This window comes from Sturnus vulgaris, chromosome Z, assembly GCF_052056855.1.
Source record: "Sturnus vulgaris isolate bStuVul1 chromosome Z, bStuVul1.hap1, whole genome shotgun sequence".
NCBI lineage: Eukaryota > Metazoa > Chordata > Aves > Passeriformes > Sturnidae > Sturnus > Sturnus vulgaris.
In genome coordinates, this window is record NC_142283.1 from 12,826,206 (window position 1) to 12,853,636 (window position 27,431).

The 27,431-nt window shown below is 37.9% G+C and overlaps 1 protein-coding gene across 1 annotated transcript; it reads right to left on the reverse strand.

Moving 5' to 3' along the window:
* Positions 1 to 136: 136 nt before the first annotated feature.
* On the reverse strand, positions 137 to 27,404 carry WDR36 (WD repeat domain 36). The gene is made up of 23 exons (XM_014877317.2): positions 27,172 to 27,404; positions 25,884 to 25,911; positions 22,979 to 23,079; positions 22,351 to 22,468; positions 21,325 to 21,457; positions 20,383 to 20,437; positions 19,649 to 19,781; positions 18,500 to 18,675; positions 17,894 to 18,014; positions 17,225 to 17,290; positions 16,217 to 16,300; positions 14,644 to 14,798; positions 13,476 to 13,590; positions 12,048 to 12,213; positions 11,662 to 11,770; positions 10,812 to 10,891; positions 7,898 to 8,005; positions 6,435 to 6,532; positions 5,185 to 5,327; positions 4,724 to 4,840; positions 4,394 to 4,475; positions 2,337 to 2,524; positions 137 to 959 (listed from the first exon to the last, which is right to left on the reverse strand). Exons 1-23 carry the CDS (start codon positions 27,316 to 27,318, stop codon positions 810 to 812), a joined length of 2,673 nt encoding a protein of 890 aa, XP_014732803.2. The 5' UTR covers positions 27,319 to 27,404; the 3' UTR covers positions 137 to 809.
* Positions 27,405 to 27,431: the final 27 nt, after the last annotated feature.

The following is a 27,431-nucleotide window of genomic DNA, read 5'->3' on the forward strand; positions in this document are numbered from 1 at the left end:
TTTCCAGGCACCACTTGGGCTTTTAGACAACTGATTTTTACAAACATCATAAGACAAGTGCTCTAATTGCAGAGGAATACAATTTTTAGATTACCTTGCTCTAAATTAATGTTAATAAAGTATTAACAATTCAGACTTTTTGTTTCATTTTTGCATCAACAATGACTTTATTAAGAACAATATAGTTTTTGGTCTCCTGGATGGAAGTTACATTCCCACTTCTTTTTTTTGCCCCACAAGTAATTTCTTCATTGTGAACTACATTTTATGTAGCCATAGAATCACAGAATCATTGAATGGCTTGGGTTGGAAGGAACTTTAAAGATCATCTCCTTTCAACCCCTGCCAGGACAGGGGCACCTTCCACAAAGCCAGGCTGCTCAGGGCCTTGAATCCAAATGTCCGTCCATGGACAGCACAGACCAACACAACAAATTCTTTAGCTGCACGTAATAATTTTTTCTCCAGCTGAAGTGAACAAAAATAGGCAGTTATGCATGTTCTAAAATACTCTGCCCTATGTAGATGTATAAAATACAGCACCAGGACAAGCACTGGAACAGGATGGTGGAATCCCCATCCCTTGGAAGTACTAAAATAAATGAGTAGTCTGGCACTTTGTGATATGGCTTAGTGGACAGGGTAGTATCCAGCAGAAGTTTGGACTTGATGGTCTTGGAGGTCTTTTCCAGCCTCAATGATTCTACGATTCCAAGACCCAGAGTGATTTTTTGGAATACAGTATTTTTGGTAATAAATTGTACTATTACTCTGAGTGAAATCTTATGCAGACAAAACCCTGAAGTATTTTACAGCAAAGCACTTTTCGTGTATGTTAAAACACACAGACTCTGATTGAAGAGAGCCCGCAAGTGAATCCAAGTTTCCTCAAGTTGCATTGACAATTTGGATAATTCTTCCATGAGTTTTGGCTCTGATGAGAGAATCTTAAGATGTAACTGAAAATTAAAAACAAGCAGTTAGTGAAGCAAATACAGATTAAAAAAAAAATCAGAAGACTGTTTTCCCCATTCAATTCCAATACTTTGCTTCCAGGAAATGTCCCAAATAAGGAAAGAACTCTTTCTTTTCCTTCAATTAATTTCCTCTATTTAATACTGCTTCCCTTTTGCTAGTCTTTACAAGCCATTTTTCACATACTAATCGGATAAGCAGCAAAATGTCTGAAATATGTTGTGTTTTTACCAGATCACCTTCTGGCAAGGCTGATGAATCTATTCTAATCCCACAGTTCCCAAGAGGGTAACTTTCTCCCCTTTCTGACCTGCATCACAAATTCCTCTTTAGGCTAGAAAGGCTAGACAGAGGTGCTAAGGTCAATCAGGATTATTATTTTAATTATCCATGTTGCACACATCAAGAAGAATGATGCCAGCACACACTGTAGCAATAGAGATGGATGAGGTCTCCTTATGTGACAAACAGCAACCTTGTTAAAGCAGAAGGAAGAGAAACCTTCTCATCTTACAACAATTATTACCACTTAATGGATGGAATATTTATTTTCCAGGCTACAATTTAAATCTAGGAGCCTTGATACTGAGTTTTAGTCTGAAAGACAGTAAGTTCAGTCTGGATATAAGACAAAATTCTTTACTGTGAATGTAGTGAGGCACTGGCCCTGGTGTTACATGTGTCTGAATGTTTACAACAATATTTTCCAAGTAAACTGTTACTAATTGCTTTCACATGATTTCATAAATCAGAGCATCCTAAGCACTTATACCTCAGAACGGTCTCAATTTTCCACAGAACCACTTTGTCTCTAAGAGTAACTGTTACTGTGCTTCAGTAGAGTGAGTTTCTAACTTGCATACGCCCTGGAGTAATTTCATTATCTCTGCCGTACTCAACACATGAAAGGCAGCCCACTGACAGGGAAAGTAAAGTCAGCCAGGCTTGCAATGTCGAGTGATAAATCCAACATATGTCTAATTTAGTTCCCAACCATCATATATTAAATTCTTTGTCTATTCAAGACACAGCATACCTTAGTTTAACAACTAACAACCACTAAGAAGTTAGGGATGTTACAAAAAATTTAAACCAATTCTGAGTAAGTAATACTAGAACAAAACCTGTCTGGCAGGGGCCTCTTCACAGCATTTTTTGCTTTGCAAGTTTTTCTTGACTGTTACCAAATGAGTTGACAAATAATCCAATACATTCAGTTTGGTTTTAAAATGTCTATCTCAACCAAAATCCCTTCAGATAATTTAAGCAGACAACTTATGCCTGCATAACCATTATTTTAAACAGGACTAACATAAATTTTAAGAAAATAAGAAATAAGAAATAAATAAGAAAATTGTTACCTTTAAAAATAGTGCCAGGTATGCCTGAGTGAGTTCGAAGTTGTACTTCTTGTTCAGCATCATCTCAATCATTCTCAGAAAGCTCAGCATCACCTCCATTGAGCCCCCACCTTCAGGGGCCAAACCCCGTAGTTCTACCTCAATATTAGATGGCCCCAAGCTTTTCAGTAAGTCAAGTGGAGCTTCATCTGTATTAGAAAATTGACAGATACATTATCAGTAGCATCTGCAAAACAGAATCTAACAGATACTTCACAAAACAGGCTTATTCTAAAATTCTTAAGCAGTGACTATGAATTTCAAGTTTTTACTGTTTTCTTGTTTTTTGTTTTCAACAAAATGTCTCCCATCTTTAATTTACTTTACCACCACATACTAGAAGTACAGATGCACTTCATTTGTAATTGAGAATACAAGTAACATCTTTGTATTTGTTTCACTTTTTCCCTCTTGTGTCTTTTAAGTTAAACAAAATTTCTAATTAACCACACAACATTGTCATTTCACATCTCTTGGCAGAAACAATGTATATACTTGAGATTTTGAGTCATTAACTGTGAACACACTCTGACAGACAGAGAAGCTGCTTTTACCAGCCATCTTTACTCTAGTTGACATTAATCAAAACTAGAGATCTTCTAGTGCATCTAACAAAATTACTACTTTTTTTAAGTGAATGCCTTATGCTGGAGGGTGCTAGGGGAAAATCTTCTCCATAGTAGAAATACATGCAATTGACAAACTTTCTTTCTCTTCATAATTGTTTCTTCTCAAGATTTCTACCATCCTACCTGATGACCTATGAGGATTCCATCCATTTGCTTTAAAAATGAAGCAGCAAAAGTATGTTTGGTTGGAAATGCAACTGATAGTTATAACATTTTTAAAATGTAGCTGATTAATACTTCTTTTGCTAAGAAGTTGCTAAGAAGACCAACTTCCTGGTAACTAATAGTGTTAGGCATTGACTAATATTCCTCGGGTGGTATAAATGAGTATTTGATTCCTACAGAAAATCATTAGCTAGTTTTAAATATAACCGGTTTTAACAGTACTAAACAGATGCATTACATATATTTTTTTATTACATTAAACAAATAAATCATGGAACCTGTAAGTTGATAAACAACATGGAAAAGGTATGCATCACAGTGCATTTGTTCCCTGGATTCACCTCTTCTGAGTCACCCCAAGACAGGCTCTGAGGCACTTTAAGAGAACACTGTCAATCGAAATACTAAAAATAAGGCATAAAACCACACCCCGTTCTGTAGGTGATAGATAATGAAGCTCTGCACACAAAATATTTTAAGTGCACATGAATAAGCTGGTCATCCCAAGAGAGTTTAAGCAGGGGTAAAAATTCCCAACAGAACTGCTTTGTGTCCATTCACATTTCCAAGTCAGCTATATTAGCAATCATCTAAAAAAATTAAGTTTCAGTGATTCTGTAGCATCACAAGATAAACATGAAAAAGAGCTGGTACATTCCACAGGTCGTTTAGGTGATTGGATTTCAAAACAAACTGAGTGTTCAAAGAAATCAAGAACCTTATTTTTTGATCATTAATTTCTTCTTCAGCTTTAAATTACAGGGCAATGAATTAACACTGTAAGTTTGCTGAATGTCTGTGAAGTAGCCCTTGAAAGGAGAACTTGCTAGGCACACTAAGTTCTTCCCATTCCACTTAATTACCAGGCTGTTCCTTACCAAATCAATCCTTTTCTTCTTTCCTTCCTTTCCCTAGTAATAACACATAGCACCTTTTCTGGGTGATATCACAGTTTTTTAAAAAGGTTAATGATCTTAGGAACACAACCTTCTTTCTCCATAAAGATTTAAGCCAGAACTGGGTTCCATGTTGCAGACAAGCTGCAATACCAATGGATCTTTGATCCAGTCTGGCTATCTGTGTATTAAGTCATTTTCTTTGCCTCTTATACTGTACTATGTGTATTTTTTTCACCACATCTGTTTTAATTCTGACATTAGAAATCACACATATATAAAAATAAAAGCAGCTCAACATTTTAAGTGAAATATTTTGTTAACTTACATTCATTGGTGCTCAGGGCTTCTTCAAGATGAATGTAGAAATCAGATTTCTGCACCAGTACCCCAAGGTTTACCACCTTCGACTAGACCACAAAAGCACAGCAATACATCCATGAATATGCAAATACATTTTTATAATTCAATTACTTTATTTTTCTTTCTTTTTTTTTTATTTACTGAGAGAATTAAGCTTTGTTAGAAATAAAGCAATAATGTAGTGAGTTAAAACTGGTATTTTAGAATCCAGTGATTTAACACAACACTAAAAAGAATTTGAGATTTCTTTTAAAATACACTACATAAACATAATTACATTTATTCTTGTTTTTACCTGTGTATCATTTTCCTCCTCTGGTGGAATGTATCGGGGTATAAGACCAGGAAGTGTTGGGATGAAGAAAGGTGCTGACTTTGGAACTTTTGGTGGCTCTTTTGGTTTATTTTTTTTCTGTTAATTAGATATTTGAATTAAAATCATTATCATCATAGTAAGAACATGTGGGAATATTTTGTCAAGAGTTTAATTTTTAAAATGCTGTGAAAACTCTAAAGACTAACTGAAAAGTAAATACACAAGTAAAGCCTTTTACTACTAATTATGGAGCTACCATTCAGCAGAAAAACAGCCCCTCTCCCAAATCCCAGGAACTGTGAAAAGCACCACATAGACTTCTACTGCAAAATACTGAAAAATACCTGAAAAGCAGGATCAAGTTTTGTGAAGAGGTAATGCATTTCATAGAAATAGGGAAAATATATGAATGCATGCTATTTTTTGCACAGTTTCAGTACCTTGATAATATCTAGGTTGAGGAGATTTTTCCACCTGGATTCTGGTAACAAGGAAAGGGTCACCAGCTGCTCTCCCAATTGCTCAGGTGAGACATATTCTATCATTTCATCACATGGCTCTTCATCTCCTGACATATCCACATCTTGTAGAAACAGATATCTTTTATGAACATTCATACTCCACATTCATTTTTTTTAAAAAATCAAGCCCAACCCTTTTATATTTTCTGCAATTTTTGAATAATAAATGTATAATAGTTATAGACATAGGTGCTAACATAATACAGAGCTGAAAAGCTACAGAAACAATCTGTATCAGCCTTACGAAGCATTAAATAATTTTAAAAGATTATAGCCAAAATGCAGAATTTAATAACCAAATTTTTAAAGACTGATAAGATTTGACTGAAATTGCATAAGAGCAGTTTACAGAGAAAACGAAATATTGACAGTAATCCGTTGTTCAAACTGTATATACACCGTAATTTTAGTCTCTAAGTTATAAAGCTGTGAAATCCTTGCATTTAAATCCTTGCACTATATTCACTACCTCATCACAACCTCTTCACAGGTATGACTGAAATGGCACATAAAAATGAAGAAAATCTCAACATTACAGCACAACATCCCACAAGAAAAGTTATAATGTCAGTCACTCGATTTTCTCTTGATTTCCTCTGTGGTCTTGACAAACATGTCTACTTTCCTTTCTTTTTGTAAAATATTACTTGGCTAAACCAATGAATCTAATAGACAAGCCTGAAACAACAAAGGAATGTAATCCATTAAAAGCCCATAGCATCTAAACATGAACTTTACATGTGCCAAAGACACAAAGTGGATTAAAGCTTTCAACCAGCATCAGGACAAAAACATTCCAAGTTCTGGGATGAATTCCCATCTCCCTAATTTAAGTATGTAAAGCAAGTATGTGCTTGCTAAGGCAGCCACCATCATGAGCTATGTTCTAGTGGCCAACAGCTAGGTGTGTTTCTCCTCCAGATGGAGATGCAAATGCAGGCACTCCAAATTTGGGCAGACAAGATCTCCATCTAGAGGACTTCTCAGGCACAATCACTTATATTAATCTAGAAAAGAATTCCACTTAGGCTCTTCTTTCACACAGGCACATGCCAGGTCAGCTGAACTCAATTCTCTTGCCAACAAGACAATCACAATGAATCTATGGCAAACAAGCAGGGGAACAAACTGCAAGGGAAAAATAAAATACACTTTAATCTGAGGATTACCTTGCATGGGACAGGTGCTGGGGAGTGTCACCAAAGATGGTTCAAAATCTGCAGGAAGGGGCCGCAATGACACAAGTGAATACAAAGAACGGTTTGACCTGAAAAAAATCAGACAGGCATTTTAAAGGCATCTCCAAATAACTGAGAACAATTACTTTGGATATAATTTATACCACAGTCTAATACTGCTGCAGCATGGCAGTTCACCAGGGTCTATTCATGATTAGGTATCATCATCTACGAGATAAGCAGGAAACTAAGTGTGGCAAAGACATGAACATCTGAAATACAAATATTATGTTCAAGCATTACTGCCAAGAACATAATTGCAGGTTGCAGGACCTCAATGTTCTTGAAGTGAGGGGCCCAGAATTAAATAAAGAATTTGAACTTTGACCTCAACCAGTACCCAGGACAGGGCAATAACTGCCCTGGTCCTGATGGCCAAAAAACCTGTCACAAGTGTTCCACCATTTCCACCATCCTCACAATCAAGTGTTTCTTTCCAATGTGTAATGTAAACCTATCTTCTGCAGTTTGAAGCCATTCCCCCTTTTCCTGTCACTCCAGGCGTTTGTCCAAAGCCCCTCCCCACCTCTCCTGGAGCCCCTTTAGGCACTGGAAGAGGCTCTAAGGTCTCCCCAGAGCCTCCAGGCTGAACACATTATGCACGTTGCATCATGCAAACATAAAAGATTCATCCTGCTTTCACAGGATTTTAAGATAATACTCTGCAAATTTTCTTCAGGTTTGAAAACATGCACACAAATAATTCTGGCAAATTGCTTCTTTTGTCAATACAAACCAGGGCTAGGTAAGAACATCTACTGTTATTTACAAGGTTAAGAACTTTTACTCAATCACGGGAAGGGCTAACAACTGAACACTCCTCAGGTAAAACTACAGCCAACATATATAACCTGAAATAATTTGTCAACTGAATGGGAAAAAGACCCAAGCCATTTTAACAGTGTGTTACTTCAGTACTGGACCTGAACAGTCACTTGGTTTAAAGCTGTATCAGGAGGAAACTGAACATTTTACTTTTGTGCTCATTTATCACTAATAAAGAGAAATAATCACAACTTTCATATACTGCTCAGAAGTCTCAGGACAAGAAAAGCACTTCAGAAAGAAACACTATTTGAACAAAAGACATTTCAAAGCGGTGGGGGAAATGGAACCTAGGAAAAACTTTACACATGGCAGAACAGGAATTCTTAAGAGTAAGAAACATTTTTAAAACAAGAGATCATTTAAACTACCCGAATAAGCAATTTAACTGTGGAAATTTCATGACTTTCATGAATCAGAGCAATACAGAACACCTGTCCTAATTAGAACCAGAGAAGACAAAACACTGGAGATGATATTTCACAGGGCAATTCTCTATTTGCAATAAAGGTCATTAAAAGAACTCTGTCCCGTCCTAAATTCTGTGTAGAAACAGATTACAAACTCACCACAAATAAATTCCAAGATCATCCACATGTGCTGAAGCCAGAAAATCTCCTGTAGGGGACATAGTAAGGCTCACAGCTGCAGAGTCTACCAAAAAACAATCTATGAGGCTATGGAGAAAAAACACAACAGAGAAATTCTCAACAAAAACTTGTTTATCTGCACACATCTGAATAGAAAAAATATTGATGTAACACAGCAGTTTAAAATGTAAAATCTTGTGAGATGTCTTTTCTTAGATACTGAGCACTCTTGTGATGGTTTGAGAGTGTGTCAAAAACAAAAGCCTTTTTTACCTGAATGGAGTATTTTATTCCCTATGCATGTTCTTAGACATGTTGCAAATCTCAGGTACGAGAAAGATCATTCATCACTTTTAATATAAAATATATGAACACTAAACCCATAAATCCCAAACTTATATCAGATACATTTTGTACACAGTGCATAATGGTGAGAAAAAATTATCCGAGATACTTTTTCCTAGTTTCAAATCCATCTTTTTATCCTTACAATCCATAACTGTAACTGAGAAATTCTGTTCACTAAATCAACCACCAAGAACTAAAAAAAAAAAAAAATTAACATGAAATTAAGTTTTTTTGCCGACTGAACTTGAATCATTATTAAACTTACAGGCTTGAGAGAAGGAGGGATCAATCTACTACAGGAAATAAGACACATTTGTAATTTTTACACAAAAAGCTAAATGAATCCTGCCTTGGGGCTAAAGGCATCTATCTTTATGCCTCCTGCCTAACTAAAACTGAGACAATGGAAAGTATAATGTTGAGTTCACATTTAACAGGTCTCTTATGCTGTTTTTTCTCAAGGGCTCCATCCAAACTATGAACAGTCAGCTCATACCCCTGATTCCACTGCAGAAAGAAATACCTGCATAATGCCAGGGCTCTTGCTTGTAACTTTCTTTGCACAAGTTCGAAATTTTTTTTCCCAGTTTTAAGAAAGCCTTACATTAAAAACATGCACTAGGAATACCTGCATTACACTAAATAAGGACAGTTAAGCACCACTCCCAAGTAAAAACAGATGTCCATTTAATAGATGTCAGACCATTTATTAAAATCAATTGGTAGTTTTTGTAATGCTGGATTCTAGAAACATGTTTTCTATTTTTTTGTAAGAACAATATCAACGCTGAGGCTTTAGAACACACATTTCATGAGATGTTTTTTCTATTTATGAGCCACAGAGGTAAAGCAAGCATCAGGCCTTTTATTAAAAGCTGTTCCTCCTTTTCAATACACTCTTCTGCCTATCGTTATGGGAAAACCTTGCCTTTACTGGAAGAATAGCTTAACCTAATTACATTTAAAACCAGGGTTTGTCATTTACCTGCCTAGATTTCAGCTTGACCTGAATTTCAGAGACAAGAGACAAAATATTTAACTTTTTTACATGTAGAAGAAAACTATTGTCAGACTCCTTTGAAAAACATTATAAATAAAGTCTTATTGCAAAGTATTATGTTACTGAAGAAATGAAAAATAGAAGAAATGGATATTAATTAATGCTGCAATTTTTTGTAGGCATATTACTTTGCAAGGGAAAGAGTGTTGGAAATACAAAGACTAGTCTGCTAATTTCCTTCCCATTTATACTGGAGAGAAGACACTTAATGTCCATCCTGTCCTATTTTAGACTAGCAGCTCCCACCATGCAAGAACAATGCACTTCTGGTAGTAAAATGAGAACATGTCAACAGAAATAATCAACCCGAATGAAACCTTTCAGCTCCAGGCACAACCACCAGAGCTGCACACTGCACAGCACTACCTTAAATTACAAAATAAACCCAAAAATCCATCTGATGTGCTGCTGAAAGAATGCACTGGCAGAACGCAAAGTTATTTCTGAGCTTGTTTTTTTCCTGGACTCCTGAACTTCTTGTGTGTACTTGCCTACTTCTCAGCCAAACTTTATTCTGGGAGACGACTACTCAGAGTGGATCACAAGAGAGTGTTTTTGGCAGATGCAAGTACAAACAAATGAAAAATATAACTGATGTAAAACCATATTGTGTTGTTAAAATGAATGTGAGCGAAAACAGGCTTCTCTTTAGAAAACCAACTGGAGGACTGCATCCAGCTCTGGGACCCCCAGCACAAGACACACATGAAGTTCGAGCAGCTCCAGGAAAATGACTCAAGGCATGGAACACATTTTCTAAGAGGAAAATGAGAGAACTCTGGTGTTCTTCACCCAGAACAGAAGTTCTCTGGGGGAGGCAACCCTGTGGCCTTTCAAAACTTAAAGGGAGCTTACAAGGAACATTGAGAGATACTTTTTAACGGGGCCTGTGGTGACAGGACAAGGGGCAGCAGCTTTAAAATGAAAAGCCATGGGTTTAGATTGGATATAGGGCAGAGGTTTTTTTATGATTGAGGGTGTTGAGGCACTGGAACAGGTTGCATAAACAAGTAGTGCTTGGCTCAGCCTGCAGGCGTTCAATGCCAAGCTGGAGCTCTTAGTAACCTGACCTAATGAAAAAAGTTCATTTCCACATCAAGACAGCTGGACTAGATCTTGGCTTCCAACTCCAATCACTCTGTGATCCTATGAACACTTCAGCATACCACAGTGCAGTGCACCATAGGCAATCTCTTGCCCTTTAGACTACAGTGTCTCTTCCAGACAAAGAACAAATTCACACTCATTCACACAACATGGAAACTCCAGGTGTCATCAACACATCTTCAGACAGTGTTATTCTGTAGACCCAGAAAAAGACATGCACTGCTAGCACTGGACACAATTAGAATAGCAGGCAGAGCTGTTATATTATGTGCAACTTCAAATATCACATCTGGTGACAGATAATCAAGCCAGAAGGCTTACTGCCATTTATCAGAAAAGGGATTATTTCTTCTGCTCTGTGTTTTTATACTGACTCACCATCCAGAGGGAAGGTCCCAAGTCTTAATGGAACAGTCCATTGATGAAGTTATCAGCCAACGACCATCAGGACTGAAAGTCTAAAATAAAATAGTCAATTTAATGGAAAAACCAATAAGCCAGTCCCCCCACAGGAGGCCCTGACAAGATTAGACTGCTCCCTAAAACCTAGGTGAAGTGGTATGGTCGTAAATGAAAACTGACAATACACTACTGAAAATGAGGAAAGAACAAAAACAGTAGTTTTTTAAGAACAGGTTCAAACATAAAACACAGGACATGTCTAACTACTAGTAAAAGCACTTCAGTCCTCACTTTTATGTTCATGGTGGAAACCTATTTCTAAGCATAAATTTGAAAAAAATCAAGTAAACATTATTTTAGTAGCATTTATAAATAAATTTGAAGCTAAAAACTATTTCAATGAACACTACAATGAATTATTACATAAGATGTAAATAAGGAATTATCAATGTGCTGCATAATCTCAGATCTGTTTTCAGCTTGCTCATCTTTTCTCAGCTGAGACTTCTGCAAAATTTTGCTTCTCAGTGCAGTTTCATTATTCCCAGCCCTTTGTTTTGTTTGACTCCCAAATCAGCTTTTTGCAAAGTTATAGCTGAATCACAAAGCACGTTAAAAAAAAACAGATGGCAGTTTGACCACTTTACATTTTCAAACTAACAAACTAACATGGCTAAAAGTGCTGTGGAGATGAACTAAAGCTTTACTGTTCACAGCTGAACATAATACACAATGATTTAATACATGCAGAGAAATCCACCATCTGCAAAATCTGTTAAATATCTGTGTTATGTCACCTGTTACAAAAAAATGAGTTAACAATTACCATATCATTAATCTGTCCATGGTGTCCTGAGAATGTCCTGACAATCTTCCTGGTTTCTATATCCAAAACACTAACAGTGAAGTCATCAAAGGCAACTCCCAGAATACCACTGCCAAGAAACAACAACACACATGACAGGGAATATTCAAGAGACAAAAAATAAAAACATGCTAACATTGCTCCAGGTATCTTTTATCCTAAAAATAACAAGTGTTACATTCCTTCAGTCTAATAAAATGTCTTGTCATTCTCTGTCTACGAGTCAGTTGTATTTCAAAGCATTAGAAATACAAATTCTAATGTATTCTAATTAAAAATACTAGTTGCCATTCTAGATAAGTATGTTCACCAAACTATATGCACATGAAGTAACTTCAGTTTCTTACCTATCTCTGTGAAGCAGAATTCCACTTGGAGAAGAAGAAAGTTCAGTGGAATAAACCAGATCTTTCATTTTGAATTTCCAAAATTTAATTAATCCTTCACTACCAGCTGTGATTAGCAGCTGGTTCAAGCCATCCACTGCTACCCCTCTAATGGCCCCTTCATGTGCTGCAAATCAAGAGAAAAGAGAGTATTATTTCAGAATTTAAACTTAACACAGAAATCAGCTGAATGCCAAACACCAATTTGTCTTTGCCTGACTGCAACAAATGATCAGCAAGTATATGACAATTTGAAAGCCACTTGACAAGATGCTCCAGCGTTCTAATTTTTTTTTTTTTACCTCTACAGAAAACAAATTGATTTCAAGGAAACACCTATGATACAAGTAAGAAGTGCAATTGAAGCTGAGTGTTGGCTCTTATTTCTGCTTTCAGTTTGGTGAACTTATTGTGACTGTGAGATTTGAGGGACTTCTTGAATCACATAAGGAATACCTCCAAGAGGACCTACCACTCCAGACAAAATTTACAGTTTCAGTTTAGGCACAAAATCTGGGAGTTTCCCAAAGCTATTTGCACTGCAGTGTAAAGACAAGATGTAGCTCCTCTAGCTTTGGATCAATTTTATTTCTTAATCTATGCCTAGAGCTACTGGCCAGTAAGCAAAATTAGAAAATTCATCCCACTATCCATCAATGATTTTATAAAGAGACCACTTCATGTTTGCTGAGCTAGATGGCTGTTAGAAATCCAGTAAGCCTTAGGGGCTCATCAAGACTCTTCTTTTTAAAACTAAAAATTCAGACCACGAGTGCCAAAAAACCATGCATGAGAGTACAGGGCATGACATTGGACTCGATCTTGAAGGTCTCTTCCAACCCAGTGATTCTGTACTGATTCTGTGAAATATACATGTATGCAGCTTTAAAAGGAAATGTCAGAGCACTGTCACATTACTAAATTTGCAGCTGGGTAATTAAAAATAACACCGTATGCAAAGAACTGAACTTGCTTAGGACTTCAATTTTTCATTCACATGAAACATTCTTTCATTTCTAAGCAGGGAAAATATTAAGAGATAGAACCTTGTAAAACAAGAAGCCAAGTATTGGAAATGTAACTGTCTCAAAAAGAGTGGAGGCCAGAGCATATCATTTCAGTGCTAACCATTGTGGTAACTGATAATTTTGTGTTAAATAAAATCAAGGATATGCTAACATCAGAGCTGTTATAATTATCAAGGTTCCTATCCTTCAAGCCAGGTTTCTGACTGCAAGATAGGACAGTGCAGCATGATTAGAAAAACTGAAATGCATCCCAAATTCAACTCAGAACCTTCGTTAAATTTTCATGATGACAGAACACCAGTTGACTGCTATTCTGTTAAGTGCCCCCTGTTAAGTATTTTGGAAGTTTAGGAGTTCTTACCTGTTTCTTTGCCATAACGGCCTCTGTGAATGCCAGACTGCATGTTATACACATCTACCTGTCCTGTTGACATCCCAATTACAGCAAAGTTACCACAGGAGGTAATGTCAACTGCCTTTCAAGGGAATAAAAAAACAATTAATCAACAAAACAAAGCACCTGTGAAAACCATTCTTTAGGTGTCTATCAATTAGAGAAGTTGTTACAGGTACACAGCATATCAGGAATACAAAACACTAACATGTCCTTTGAGGAAAACTGCACAGAACAAACAAATTACATCTCAAGAAAGCAGAGGAAGCAGCTCTTAAAATGAGCAAATGGTCAACGAGCAATAAAAATGGCAATGAAAGGTAATGAAATCCTAGCTTAGTGACATCCATCAGAAGCCATAGGTAATAATATCAGCACTGTAAATTAAACAGTAAAGATATCCACAAATTCAGTCCTTAAGACAGAGTGTAAGCAGGGCAACTGCATGCCTCTTTCATTGGCCGTGTCACCAATACCCTCCCAAATTAGGGGGAGGTCACACAGAGTTTAAATAGGAAGAAACAAAGAAAAAATTGTGTAGACGTCTTTGGAAAGTTAGGGTTCAAAGAATCTAGTAGTCAAAAGAAAATAGAGTATTTACAATTTCATTTATCTATCACCTAACTACTAAGCATAATGTCAAAAAAATATGTATCACAAGACACAGGAGTTGGATGAACCTCTAGCAAAAGAGGTGTGCCACAGTAATTGCTCCTTTAAAAAGCTGGAAAACCTCAGCAAACATTTTTATCTCCACCACTATGTGTTTGAAACAATGTCATCATATCCAGGTGAAGTCCTAAAGGATTTTTGAGGTAACATCCTCCTTGCAATTTGGAAACACATTTCCCTGTACTGCCAAAAAAGCCCAGTCTTCAGCAATCTGCGTTTTCAGAGTAAGTTAATTATCACAGGCATACAGATAACCTGCATGTTTAGAGAAAAATAAAAATTTTTCCTAAGACTATAAGCATTACAAACCAGTTCACTGAACACACTGAGCTTGCAGAAAGTGCTCTGCAAGCAACTAAAACACATCTAAACTGTGCTTTTTCATTCTAAGCGTTCTGTACCAAGAGGCATCAAAATAGAATACAGTGTGAATCCGAAGAAATCTTATCCTAAATAAACTTACTGTTGCATATACGTCAATAGGTTTGTGCTTCCTAAATTCTTCTGGCCTCAGTTTGTGAGCTCCCATGGAGGTTTTCTGATAGTTCCAGGTTGTACAGGTTATATACCCTTGATGGCAGGCAACAATACCATCCCAGTCGCTCTGATGTGCCACTTCTACAAGGTAACAGAGAGTCCTTTTAGAAACAATAATTCCAAAGTGAAACCTGAGCTCTCCGGATATTTTAAGGTACCTTTAGACAGCACAGTTCATATTTAGTGCTCTCGTTGCACACTCAAAAGGCTACCACTCAGAAAAACCTCTGGGCAAACAGTTGTGCAAATGTACTGTGACTAAAATGTTAACAACAAAACCTCAAGCATTGTTTTGTATGTTGTGTTTTGTCTTTGCATATTTTAGCCTCTGCATATTTCAATGTAAATGTTTTAAACTGGTTTAAATGATTTAGACTGCTCAATCTGTACACATTTCCAGCTGAGTGTCTTTAACTTTTTCTTCCTCTGTTGCAGCAGCAGAAGCCACCAGATAAAGTCAGGTTTAAGAGCTAAATCCACTTCACATAGCAAAATACTTCTGTATTTCCGGGAAAATTGTTTATCAAAAGCTCAGTATCCAAACTTTCTAGTCAAATATGATATACAGGGATCTAAATAATGAGGAAGTTTGATTTTTTTTTCTGAAAATTTAAAAAAAAAAAATTGAGAGCTTGAAACTGGCTATTTCTAGAACTTCAGAGATTTAAACAAGATACAAACTGGTTCACTTAACCAGTGAAATAAAGAGAAAAAAGGAACAACTCTAAAATGTACTTAAATAAGTGGAGGTTTTATGTCTTCAAACACAGTCATCTCTAATATTACTTCTAAAATTAATTACTTTTAAATATAAATCTTAAAGATACACACACATATTTGCAACAAGTGTGTACAGACAGTTTGTATCACAGAAATCAAATGGCTCCACAAAATTGTAAATCCAGCTCCTTCAACATACTAAGCAATAAACCACCTTCAGAAGAGAAAATAGCTGCACTTTTGACAAAACAGATTTCAAGTCTGAAGAGGAGGTCTTTAATTTAAAGAAGCACATTTTGTTGAAGCGAAGATAATTCTAATTCTGCTTAAAGAAGTTAGATTCATTATTTGCATAATGAATTACAAATGAATGGATTACTGGAAATTCAGCTTTAAAAAGTGACTCTAAGTGTACTATCAAAATCAACTGTAACTAAGATTTCCTCAGCTAACAAAGATCTTCATCCTCCACCTAGCTGCTGGTTCTCCAGCCTGCAATAATACATACATCTGTAGATTTTGGCTCCTATGCAGGAGATTTTCAAGCCAAGAGGATCTTTTAATATAAAATGCTCTTTTTGAAATATTGGAACAATTTACCAATTTACCAAGTCAAATGCAATTTTAAACTGTCACTCAGTCGTTCATGAAAGGACACAGAATAATCTAGATATAGCATGTGCTTCCAAAACAAGTGTTTTGAGGCTTTAAAAATGAAACTAATACATGAAGATAATGTATACACATTTAGTCTGAAACGTATGTCAAAGACTGCTTACCTGAAGCAAAGGCTGTAATCGGTGGGAGTGCCATTGTATCCAGCTTAAGGCCTTTCTTTTTTGATTTCTTTTTATTAATTGAACCTTAAAAATAAACATTAAGGGTCTCTGTCTCATTGTCAGAACTGAGAACAATAGTTTAAAAAGAACTGTTAACAAAATGCAAAGTTCCTTCTAAGTTTAGAAACATTTGGCTTAAACACATCACTGTTCCCTAAGTTTGTAGAGCTAAAAACATTAATAGAGTTTGTCAAAATCATGCAATGCTGAGCAAATCACCAGTATTTTACATCCACAGCTGTGAATTCACTACTCAATCTCCTTGTTCCAAGACCTTGTGCTGAAATCCTGAGGCAGAAGTTCCCCCATCACTAAAAACACAGTCCTGTAGACGTGACTATATAAAACAATGAACAGCACCCAGCCCTTTCAATAACCATAATAATTCAAGAATCTTGAACTACAAATTTATGCCCAAATTAATTTTTATGCATATTTTCAAACAGGTGAAAATACATATATAACACAGACAGATACTTAAAACCAGTCTTTCTGATCCTTGCTCTCACAAATAAAAGTTTTCCTTAACCACAGAATGATAAGCAAGATGTGTTTAAGTCAAACTCTACACTAAATCAAAGGAACTCAAACCCAGAAATATGAATTGACTAATAATTTAGTCAATTGAACAGAATGGAAAGAGGATAAAAAGTTGCAATTACACATGCTGAAATGTCAGCTACTGTTTTAAACATTTTTAATACACAAATCATGCACAGTGTTTCCCACAGTGAAGTAACATACACTGCAAGGATCAGAAATAACTTTTTAAAATTATCAACAAAACTGAGAGTACACTTACTGCAGGAAGGACTGAGTTTGCAGAATAACTGAGGTGATTAGCTTTTATAGAAGAGTTGAAGTGAAAATAAGGCCAGTCTAATGTTTACATAAATACTTTTCAGGACTTCTTTTCACGCATGTTTGTTCTTTGACTGAAATACTTACCATGTCCTAAACTTTTATTGAACTTTTCATGCACTGTTGAAAAAGACTGCAATGTTCCATCTTGACCTAAGAAAGTATTAGCACAGAGCAGTGAAGGGCAAAAATCATCACTTTACTCATAAGCTATTTGAGCAAAAAAAGTAAAAGATAAGCAATAAGCAACTTCAAACACTATAATAAGGTATTTACTAAAAATTCTGGTCCAAGAATAAATACAGATACTGTCTAAATAGCAGAACTAGTGGAGCCTAATTTTCTATGGCCTACATCTCACTCCTACAGCTCTGCCCCACATATGATCAGAATGACCCCTCTTCACAGACATCTTGTTCATGTTCAATTCCTCTGACTGTGTAACGTTGGTGAAATATATAAATATGGGTGATAAGAGTAGCTCCTTTGCTATTCTGCTTTCGAGTACTCTTCAGCTTACTTGCTGATATTTTACTCTAGAGAACACAGGTTTCCTACTAGAGCAGGAAAACGCAGGTGAAACACTTTGTTACAGTAATAATTACACTGTTTATGTCAACTAGTTACTATATTTCATAAATACATTATACAACACCTGAAATATAATCTAGTGCATTATTAAAACAAAGACACTTACTTCTGCACGTTTTCTTTATCACAGCAAGAAATCAGATTGAAAAGAATGGAGATTCATACCTGCACTAAGAATTTGCTCTCCATTTTGCCCATGATATCTGATTTTTGTTGGTGGTGCACTATGTCCCACTCGGCTTCTCAATACGCGACCTGTACCACCAGGTCCATCAAAAATCCAAACCTGCACCCCAAAATAAGCACAAAATCCAGGTTGTTGAACACTGCCTCACCAATAATTACACCTCTTGTTAGCAGAACATGTTTATCTGGGAGCTGGTGCAGCCAACTTCACACACTGGTTTTCATTCTTAACCCTCAAACTTTGTAAGTTTTTATCACAGCAACTGATTTGTTTCCAGCTTTTCATTCTGCCCCTCCACCAATGCCTAGTGGCATCAGAGGACATGCAGCACAAGGGACAACAACTGCTTATGATCCAAAACATTATCAAAATGGATCCAGATTTAAGAGAATACTGGGATAGAAAGTGAGGTTTCAGAAAAGTGGATCCAAAGCTTTGCTCTTCGAGGGTATTACAAAGCAGTAAATGAAGGAATGAGAACATAGCAGCAAATCTTTAAACTACAGTCCACTGCAGTCCAACTGAGACCAGCAACTTGAGTTTTGTTGCATTGGTTTCTGAGAGCAGCAGTGATTGTAACTCACCCGTAGAGCATTATCAGCACCATTAGTAATAAGAAGTGGCTCTCCAGGGACAAATGTCATGCCAGCTATTGCTGTGGAATGGGCATCTTGCATCTGACACATCAGTTTCTTCTCTTCTAGATCCCATAAAGCAATGTGCCCAACTGGGCTACCAGCTGCCATTACTGGGTGCCCATCTGCCCAAAGGAAAAAAGAAAAAGGTTTGCTTATTGACATTCAGCTCATCCCTACTGACTTGTCACATCTTAAAACTGATAACAGAAAAGCCTATAATCACAAGGAAAAAGAAATCTCAAGTTGGTGCTAGAAATAATACAGGTTTTAACAGAAATATTGTAGTATGTCAATCAGAAGAGAAATAAAACTCACTGAAAATAAAAACAGGATTTTTTCATACCAGATAACAATAAAAATCTCTAAAATAAATAATATATAAAATCTCAGCAATCAGAGCTAGAGGTTTTGCTTGAAAATACAACAGATATTGACACAAAAAGGCTCTCTTTCCACTTCTCACAAGTTTTTCCACAGTTTTCTCCAGTAGCATTCTTCCTCAACAGGGTCTGCACTCACTCTATATTCTGTTAAGATCCACAAGATTACTCAAATGAGAGATTAGATTCAGTATCAACAGCTCTGTAGAGAGGATCAACATTTAAGTAACTAGCTTTAATAATTAGGACATGTTTGTTAGACAAGAAAAAGCTGTGAATATAAGCTAAGATTCCCCCCTTAAGAATCCATTCAGTGTCCACCCAACTATTAACATTCTAACATCGTTTGGGAGGGAAAGACACTGATGAGAAGTAGGTTTGGACACTAAAGCAAGATGAACTGATTACAATATCTCTGACCAATTGTGTATTTTGTTAGTTCTTGGCACACCATAAACAAACTTTTCTTTTTAAGCATGCTATATGTAACCTCCTGTGCACTAAGAACACAAGAAAATTCTATAAGACAGGGAGCACAATGAAAATGCATGACTTCCCTTACTTATTGCTACCTTTTCCTACCTTCAGCCTCTGAAAACCAAAACTCTCAGCACAAATTTCATTCTGAAATATTTTATCACAAACCATTTTCCTCTGCTCTACTTGGTGTTAGTGCTTTCATACATGTTATCACCAAAAAACCACTAGGATTTACCTGTACGAAAAGATATTGCTGTGATGGGACCCCAGTCCTGTTGAAATTTCATCAGAGTTTCATCAAACTTAATATTATGTACGATGATATGACCAGATACAAGGCCAACAGCAACAACATCCACTGCTGGAGCCTGCAAGAAATGAAAAATTTCTGCTTCCAGAAGCTGGTACTTCTTTGAAAAACAGATCACTTTAAGGGCCCAGCAGCTCTGAAGACCATTATACACCCTGCCACACCCCCCTACATATTTAAGTTTTATCCTAAGCAACTGCTGACCACTTTCATAGCTGCCATTAATGCTACGAATAAGTTTTAACTTACTTTTATAGCTAAAAAAAAATTATACCAAATGCCATTACAAAATCTTTTACTCAATCAACAAAACCTATGTTTTATCAAGCTCTGAAGAAAAGCAAATTTGGCAAAAAAACTACCAGTGTAATGAAGCTTCATGATACACATGCATCTTGAAAACTCTGTGAATTCATTTGAATTTGTGAATTGTTCAGTGAAGACTACAGATGTGATGAGCATGAAACAGACAAGATGCCAAATGCAACAGAACTAGAAACAGAGGAAGAGCAGATAATAAACCTTCAGTCAAGAGTGTGTTACTAGAATTACCTGAGAGAATACATACCATCTTTACTGCAGTCATTTAAAACAACAATATTTTGCCTGCTGTTCTTGACCAGTTACATATGAAAATAAAAGATAACAAAAATACTAACTTGTTCAAGAATTGTGATTGCTAAGCCCCATCCTGGAAACGAGTACAAGAGTTTGCTGTAAAACAAACATAAGAAACCCATAAATCAATTAACCCCTGGGGATTTTCCATGACACAGTGGTTGCTCTATATGTACTTATACAGAAGAGTACATCAGCTTTCTGTTCTTCTAAGTCAGATAAAAAGGAAAAAAGCCTGTGACACTAAAAAGTAAGGTTAAAAATAAAATTCATGGCAAAATCTTATTGAAAAAGCTAATGTTGTGCATTAATACCACAATGGTGACATAACTACATGCCATGAATATATGAAACAAATATCAGGGATATCACGGCAAGCTGAGTTAGGAGAATGAAACACTGATTTATGCAAGCTGACTTAACAGGTATTTGCAGCATGAACATCAACATGCACTGAAGCTCACTGTACCCGTAGCTCTCATGATTTAGAAAAGCAGCTTCTCATGGTAGGAATGAAATACTGAGATCATGCACGATGATCTACTGGGACATGCTCAGAGACAACTGCATGTCTACACATCTCTTATCTGAGTCTAAGGCTCACATGCTAGTAATTACCTCCACTCTACCTGCCAGCACGTCCTTGGACCCACAACAACCAAAAAAGTCAAGATTGGAAGATGGGAGGCCTGAACATGCTTTTATTATTATTTCAGTAGATTTCATGGGAAAGCTATGTGATTCCAAGAAATTAAAAAAAAAAAAATTCCTGAACAACCCCTGAGATTTTGCAAGGAGAGTAAACAACACGCAACCTGAAAGGCATCAGCATTCAGGGAGCAGCAGCATTCTTTGTTTCTGGAGATAAACCAACTGAAAACCTGTGCCAATACTCAGTAAAAGATTCCATACTTAACAGTATCATTTGTTGCCTATCGAACTACTTGGAGCATGAAGTTTAGCCAAAGTACCAAGAATCTTACTTGGATCTTATATTCCATAGCTGCAACGTTCCTTGTTCACTCCCAAGGAGAATTTTATTCAGATAGGTGCTGGGATGCAGAAGTGCAGAAACTGCAAAAGTGGCTTTATCAAAATCTATTTGAAGATATTCTTCTGCAAAACAGTAAGAAACAGTGTTAGTGTGCCTACCCCTACAAACCTGAAGGCTTGTCATCCCTTCCTAAAAGTAAAAGCAGGATAGACAGTTAATTCTTCAAATCCTGTAATTTATGTTTCTAACCTGAAAGGATTAGAAAATGTGTAACAGAAGAGGCTAAATTTCTTTACATTGTAACATCTCTTGGCTTGAAGGTGTATTTTTTCCCTGTAAGTCTATCCACTACAACAATACTGGCAATACCAAACCATATCTGATTTATACCTTTCTGAGAGATTCCTGCTCCTGCCTGAGCAAAACACCTCATCTGATTAGCATGCCTTTTGTTTGTTATAGCAACTCCAAATCTCTAAAGCCTGGTTACAGACACTTTTGACAAGCAGCATGCAGGGAATTACACTGGCCACACCAATGAAGGCTTTCTAAAGAAAAATGTTCTGGGCACTGAAATACAATTTCACAAAGCACTTGACAATGGCATGAGAAGATGCTGACACAAACAAAAAAGTATTCATTAGAATTTAGTCGTACCCAGTCTCGTAAATATCAAGGAATTACAGGAACTCAGAAATAATGCCAAAGCTGCTCTATCACAGCCTTTATGAGAAAATGGAACACTAACATGTAATTTTCATATAATCATTCTTTCTTTTACATCTATACAGAATCTTACAGGCCCTCTGCACATGGTACAGTATCCATCCAGGAAACATTCCTGAAAGATTAGGACTTCAGATCACCAATTTACTAGCATGATCATTTGAGAATTTTCCTTTTTAAGAATAAACTACTTCTGAATATGTGCATTTTTAAAAAACCCTTCTTCGTAAATTACTGAATGTCTAACAGTGCTATCCTATAAAGCAGCAACAACAACAAAATCTCTCACCTTCCGACTGTATATTCCAAACAATAAGAACATTATCAACATCCACAGAGATTACGTGGTCACCAAAAGGCTGCAGAAGATGTATCTTTGCCTTGTGGCCTTCATAGGTATGAACCACCTATAATTTCAAAATAGAAATGCTTCCAATAAGCTGCTAAGCTACATTATCATGTTAACATCATACTTAAAGCCAGCTAATAGATGTCAGCAACATCAAATTAAATAGTTGAAATAAAATTCATGGAAAGGCCACACAACTCGAAGTGCAAGATAGATAATTGTATCTGATATTTAAAACTGGTGGCAAAAAATATGTTACCCAAGTATTTGTAATGATTTATTTTCGTTTAATTTAGCTTACATGAATTGATTATTTTTAAAAAAATCTTTAAATAGCTACTTAATTATTGTAATTAATATGCAAAACTCAGTTCAGCATTATGGAATTTGCTCTTACATTCTCCCAGTTTAAGCTTTTTACTGCTTATTTACTCCTAGTTTGTTTCCCTAAAACTGAAGGTACCAAACAGCTACAGAAATAGGCATTCGTAGAAACTTAACTGCCTTGATATCACAAACACTACACAACTGTTTTGTACTACTGAGTAATAAGCAAGTTAATAGAAACCTCTTTGTTCCTGGCAATAGCATGGAGAATATTGTCGTATGAAGCAAACACCAACATGCGATCTGCTGCCAAACATGTGATGTCTTGTGGCAAAGTATTACCTGTTGATCAAACAAAAGAGAAGTTAAACAAGTTTCAGGTTCCTTGCAAGAGAGAAAGCTTCTCTCTTTCAAGAGAGAAAGTGTATTTCTTTGGCATGGTGACCCACAAAGAAAGGCCTCTGGTTGAACATTATATTGAATTTTAGAGACATGCACACATTTCAGAAGAATGCTGAATATTACTACAAAACATAGCATTAGTAGCAACATTTTAAGTAACAAGATTGGTAGATCACATGGTCGTTCTTTTGAAAAACAATAATAAATTAGTGAATTATCTCTATAAGTAAAGGTACACGTTAGCTCTGTGAAGGCAGAAAACACAGATGATAAGTCTCAGCATTAGCAACACTTTCTAGGTTAAGTTATTCTGCAGGCCTGGGAGTTAGCAACCCACTCCTGCACCTATCTCCTGATCATGCTGAGAATTTAATGCTCTAAGTATACATCTCATTCCCTACCTCACGACTGGTTCAGAAAGAGTATCTAATACTGGGATATTTAATTCATTAACCCAAAAGGTAAAGGAGACAAAGTTCCAGACCACACTGAGCAAATGCTGGTGTGGTCCCAAATGGTAGAAAAATGAAAAAAAAAAAATTACTATAGGGAATAATACTCTCAATCCAAGGAAAAATAAAAATGTTAATTACAGTGCTTTACACTTCTGCAGAGAAACACCAGGTCAAAAATTACTGTGGGAGAGCACCTGATACAAACTAGCATGGCCACACAGCAGCCCTTCCCACAAAGGTGCTTTGTACTGTGAATTATTAGAAGGCACAAAGAAAACTACACCCTTTGCTGTACTGCAGCACAGCTTCAAAAGGAGGAACTAAAATAAGAACATAAAAGAAGATTGCACTTTATGAGGTTTCATTTGTTTGAACACATCTTCCCACAGCACCTTTGAAGTTATTCAGGCTCACAACCAGGTTACAGATACTTGGTACTCCACAGGAGATGTATGCAAGGCTGCTTAGGCTAAGACAGTTTTAGGCAGACCCAAATTTAAAAGTTCAGAGCACCAGCCACAAAACATCGACAAACCAACAGCACTGTAAAAAGAGAGGCACAGCACTCATTTTTTTTATTCACAATTTTGTATCTCAATTTCTCAAAAATCTTAGATGATTACATAAGTAAGAAGATGTAGTCGAGTGTAGAACAAAATATGCAATGCTTTTATGATTTTGCAAGATGAAAACAAGGTTAATGTGTTTACAGCTTTAAAAATGCATAGCTGATAATCTAAATTTAGTCCTGGTTGTGTGACATGTATTCTCAAGTTTACAGACGCTCTCTTAATGAAAAATATTTTATATATGACATCTCTGTAAAAATTTTGTGGTACACAGAAGTAAAATCGCCTACTTTGCAAGACAGAGTGCATCCCTCTGAATTGTCCAAGTGTCAAGTGAAAGAGACCTTTGGAAATCAAGGTTCAACATCCCACCAGCTCCTCACCAAGTTTATCACAGTACTAGACTGGGCTAGCTGCAGCTCGGCCCAGCTGAGTCTTGAACACTCCTGAGGAAGGAGTTCTGCTCAAGGTCTACACTGTACCACTGTACCTCTCAGGGCCATTTTTCCTGCCCTCCACTGTGACCCTCTCAGGCTGCAGTCTGTGGGTGTTGCCCTTTGCTGCTCTGTTCTATTACCACCATCAGACAAACCCAGCCCTGCCACCCAGCTGCTGCTCAGGCTTCGCTCTGTATCCCTCCCTTCTTTGCACTAAGCAGATCCAGTTACTCCAGTGTCCCTTTTCATGCTGCCTGCTGTAGACCCCAGCACTGTTCCTGCTCCTCAGCATGCCTCCTGCAGGAGAAAAGGGAGCTGTGGAAGGCACAGAGCCACACTAACAGCGTGCCACAGTCCAGGCATGGCCTCAGCAGCATGAGGTGCAGGAGAACAGCTGTGCCTGATCGGCTGGAAGCATTCCTAATGAGGCTCAACACACAGCCTGCCTTACTCACAGATCCTGGGCTGCTGCTCCACATCCAGCCTGGCACCAGCACAGCCCCAGTTCTTTCCAGCAGGATGCCAGGCAGCCAGTCAGCTCCCAGCTTGCTCTGTCCCAGGTGCAGCAGGATTCTGCACTCGTCCTTGCTGAACTTGGCAAGGCTCCCTTTGGCCCACGCTTCACATTTTGCAAAAGCTCCCTTTGACTGAAACTCTGCCATTCTGGGTGTCAGCTACTCCTCCTAAAACTATCCTCTGCAAGCTTATCCTAGGAGTGCACGCTGCCCCATCACCCAGGCTGCTGGAAATGGTGTTGAGGAACGTGGGTGGGCCCTGCTGCTGACACCCAGACACCTTGTCACCAAAGGCCAAGTAACTGTCAAGCCATCAATTCATATCCTTTGTATCTACCAGCACAATCAATTCCTAACACTCCCTGAAGGCATCCACATCTATTTCCTTCATGTATTATTTTCCTCCTATAACAGTCCTCTAATAATCACAAAAACAACAAGAAAAAAGAGATCTGAAATTAATGCAATAAATTAATAATTGAATTTTATTCATTGTGCAATCCTTATGGGTTAGAGGTGTTTTTGGAAGAACAATATGGTAAGAAGGTTCAAAAGGTAAGTCTCTAAGAAAACTAAATTTCAGTTTCAACAGCAGTCTTATTTCCGAACTGATATTTTAGATTTCTGAGACTCCTTATATTTCAGTGTAAATATTAGTAAGTACAATTTATTTTCTTGTTTTTGAGTTGAAAGTGAAGTGCAGATGTCAGACATGTTTAAAAAAAAACCCAACAAAGTAAGAGGAATGAAAAATTTGTGAATACTTACTCACAGCAACAATACCAAGCTTCTTCACCTGCAATGAAAATGTTAAAAAGGCATTTTTAGTGATTGGTTGCAATGAATTTGGTATAAACAGAAATTTAAAATTCCAGCAATTAACCTAGATCAGACAATGAATTTGATACCTAACAAATCAGAAAAATTATTCATCCTAGTTTAGAACACCATCTATTCAAAAACACACAGAAAGCAGGTCTAAAGGAATGGACAATGCATTTGCCAAAAGACAACTACCCACCATCAGTTAAGTTGTGCTTCCTAATGTATTTTACCCTAATGCACAGGAAACTAAGGACATGTAAAGACACCTTGAGGAGCTTGGGTACCTTTGTTTCCACATCATCTCTGCTTCTACCTTATTTTCACTACAACCACACTGTATTCTAATTTTATCTCTGTTCACAGAGAATTTCCTTTAGTTGCAAACATCTAAGCATCACTGCGCAGTGATGATCGCTACTCCGCTTCAAAGGCTGTGAAGAAGACTGGCAAGAGTGAACACTAAAAGGCGCCACAGAAGCACAGAAGATCGCTGATGACTGCACTCTGGTGTTCACTGTACTCAGCTCAATTCTGTGTACTATTTCTTACACATTGAAAATGCTTTCACTGAGCCCAGGGAAGTCACGGAGTCTCACTCTTTAGAGGCATTCCAAGCCCACCTAGACACGTTCCTCTGTAAGCTGCTCTAGGTGCCCCTGCTTTGGCGGGGCGGGTTGGTCTGGGTGACTTCCAGAGGTCCCTTACAACCTTAAGGGGTTTATGATTCTACACCGCAGAAAATGAGTCAATAGCACAGGCTTTCATCTCGCTAAACTCAAGCATGCTCATCCGTTTTCATACGGGAGTTTTAATAGGATCTGACTGTCCCCAGCCCCTAAAACGTAACCCTCAAACGCCAGACCAGAGCGGGTGAGTTTGATTTATCATGCAACGAAGGAAAAGCTTCATTCAGCGCCCGGGCGCTCTCGACGGACGGGCTGTGCCGCATCGGCCAGCGCTGCTCACATGGCTGAACGAGCCCGCTCCCGGCCTGTTTAGCCGGCAGCCTCCCACTTTCCCTTCCCTCCTCGCTCCCTCCCTCCCGGTCACGGCCGGCTACACAGGCGCGGCACCGGGCGCTGCGGCCCCGCACACGCTCCCGCATCACGATGAGGAGGGCGGAGGGGGGGAAAAGGCGGATCTCCCCGCATGACCTCGGCATCTCCACGGCCGAGGGGAGCGGGAAGGAGGCCAGGAAAAAGGAGCGGGGACCCGGACGCCGCGTACTCACATTGTAGGTGTGGACGCTGCGCCCGACGGCGGCAGCCACGTAGAACTCGCGGTGGCGGCCGTGATAGCGCAGGACGTGCGGGACGTGCCCGCTGAAGCGGCCGAGCACCCGGAAGGCGGCGAAGAGCCCCGCGCCTTCCCGCGCCATCGCTCCGCACGTGTCCGCGTCCGCATCCGCCCCCCGGCCGCCCGCCCTCCCGCAGGAAGCGCCCGCCCGCTTCCGCCGCGCCGCCCCGCCCCGCCCGGCGCCGCCGAGAGCGG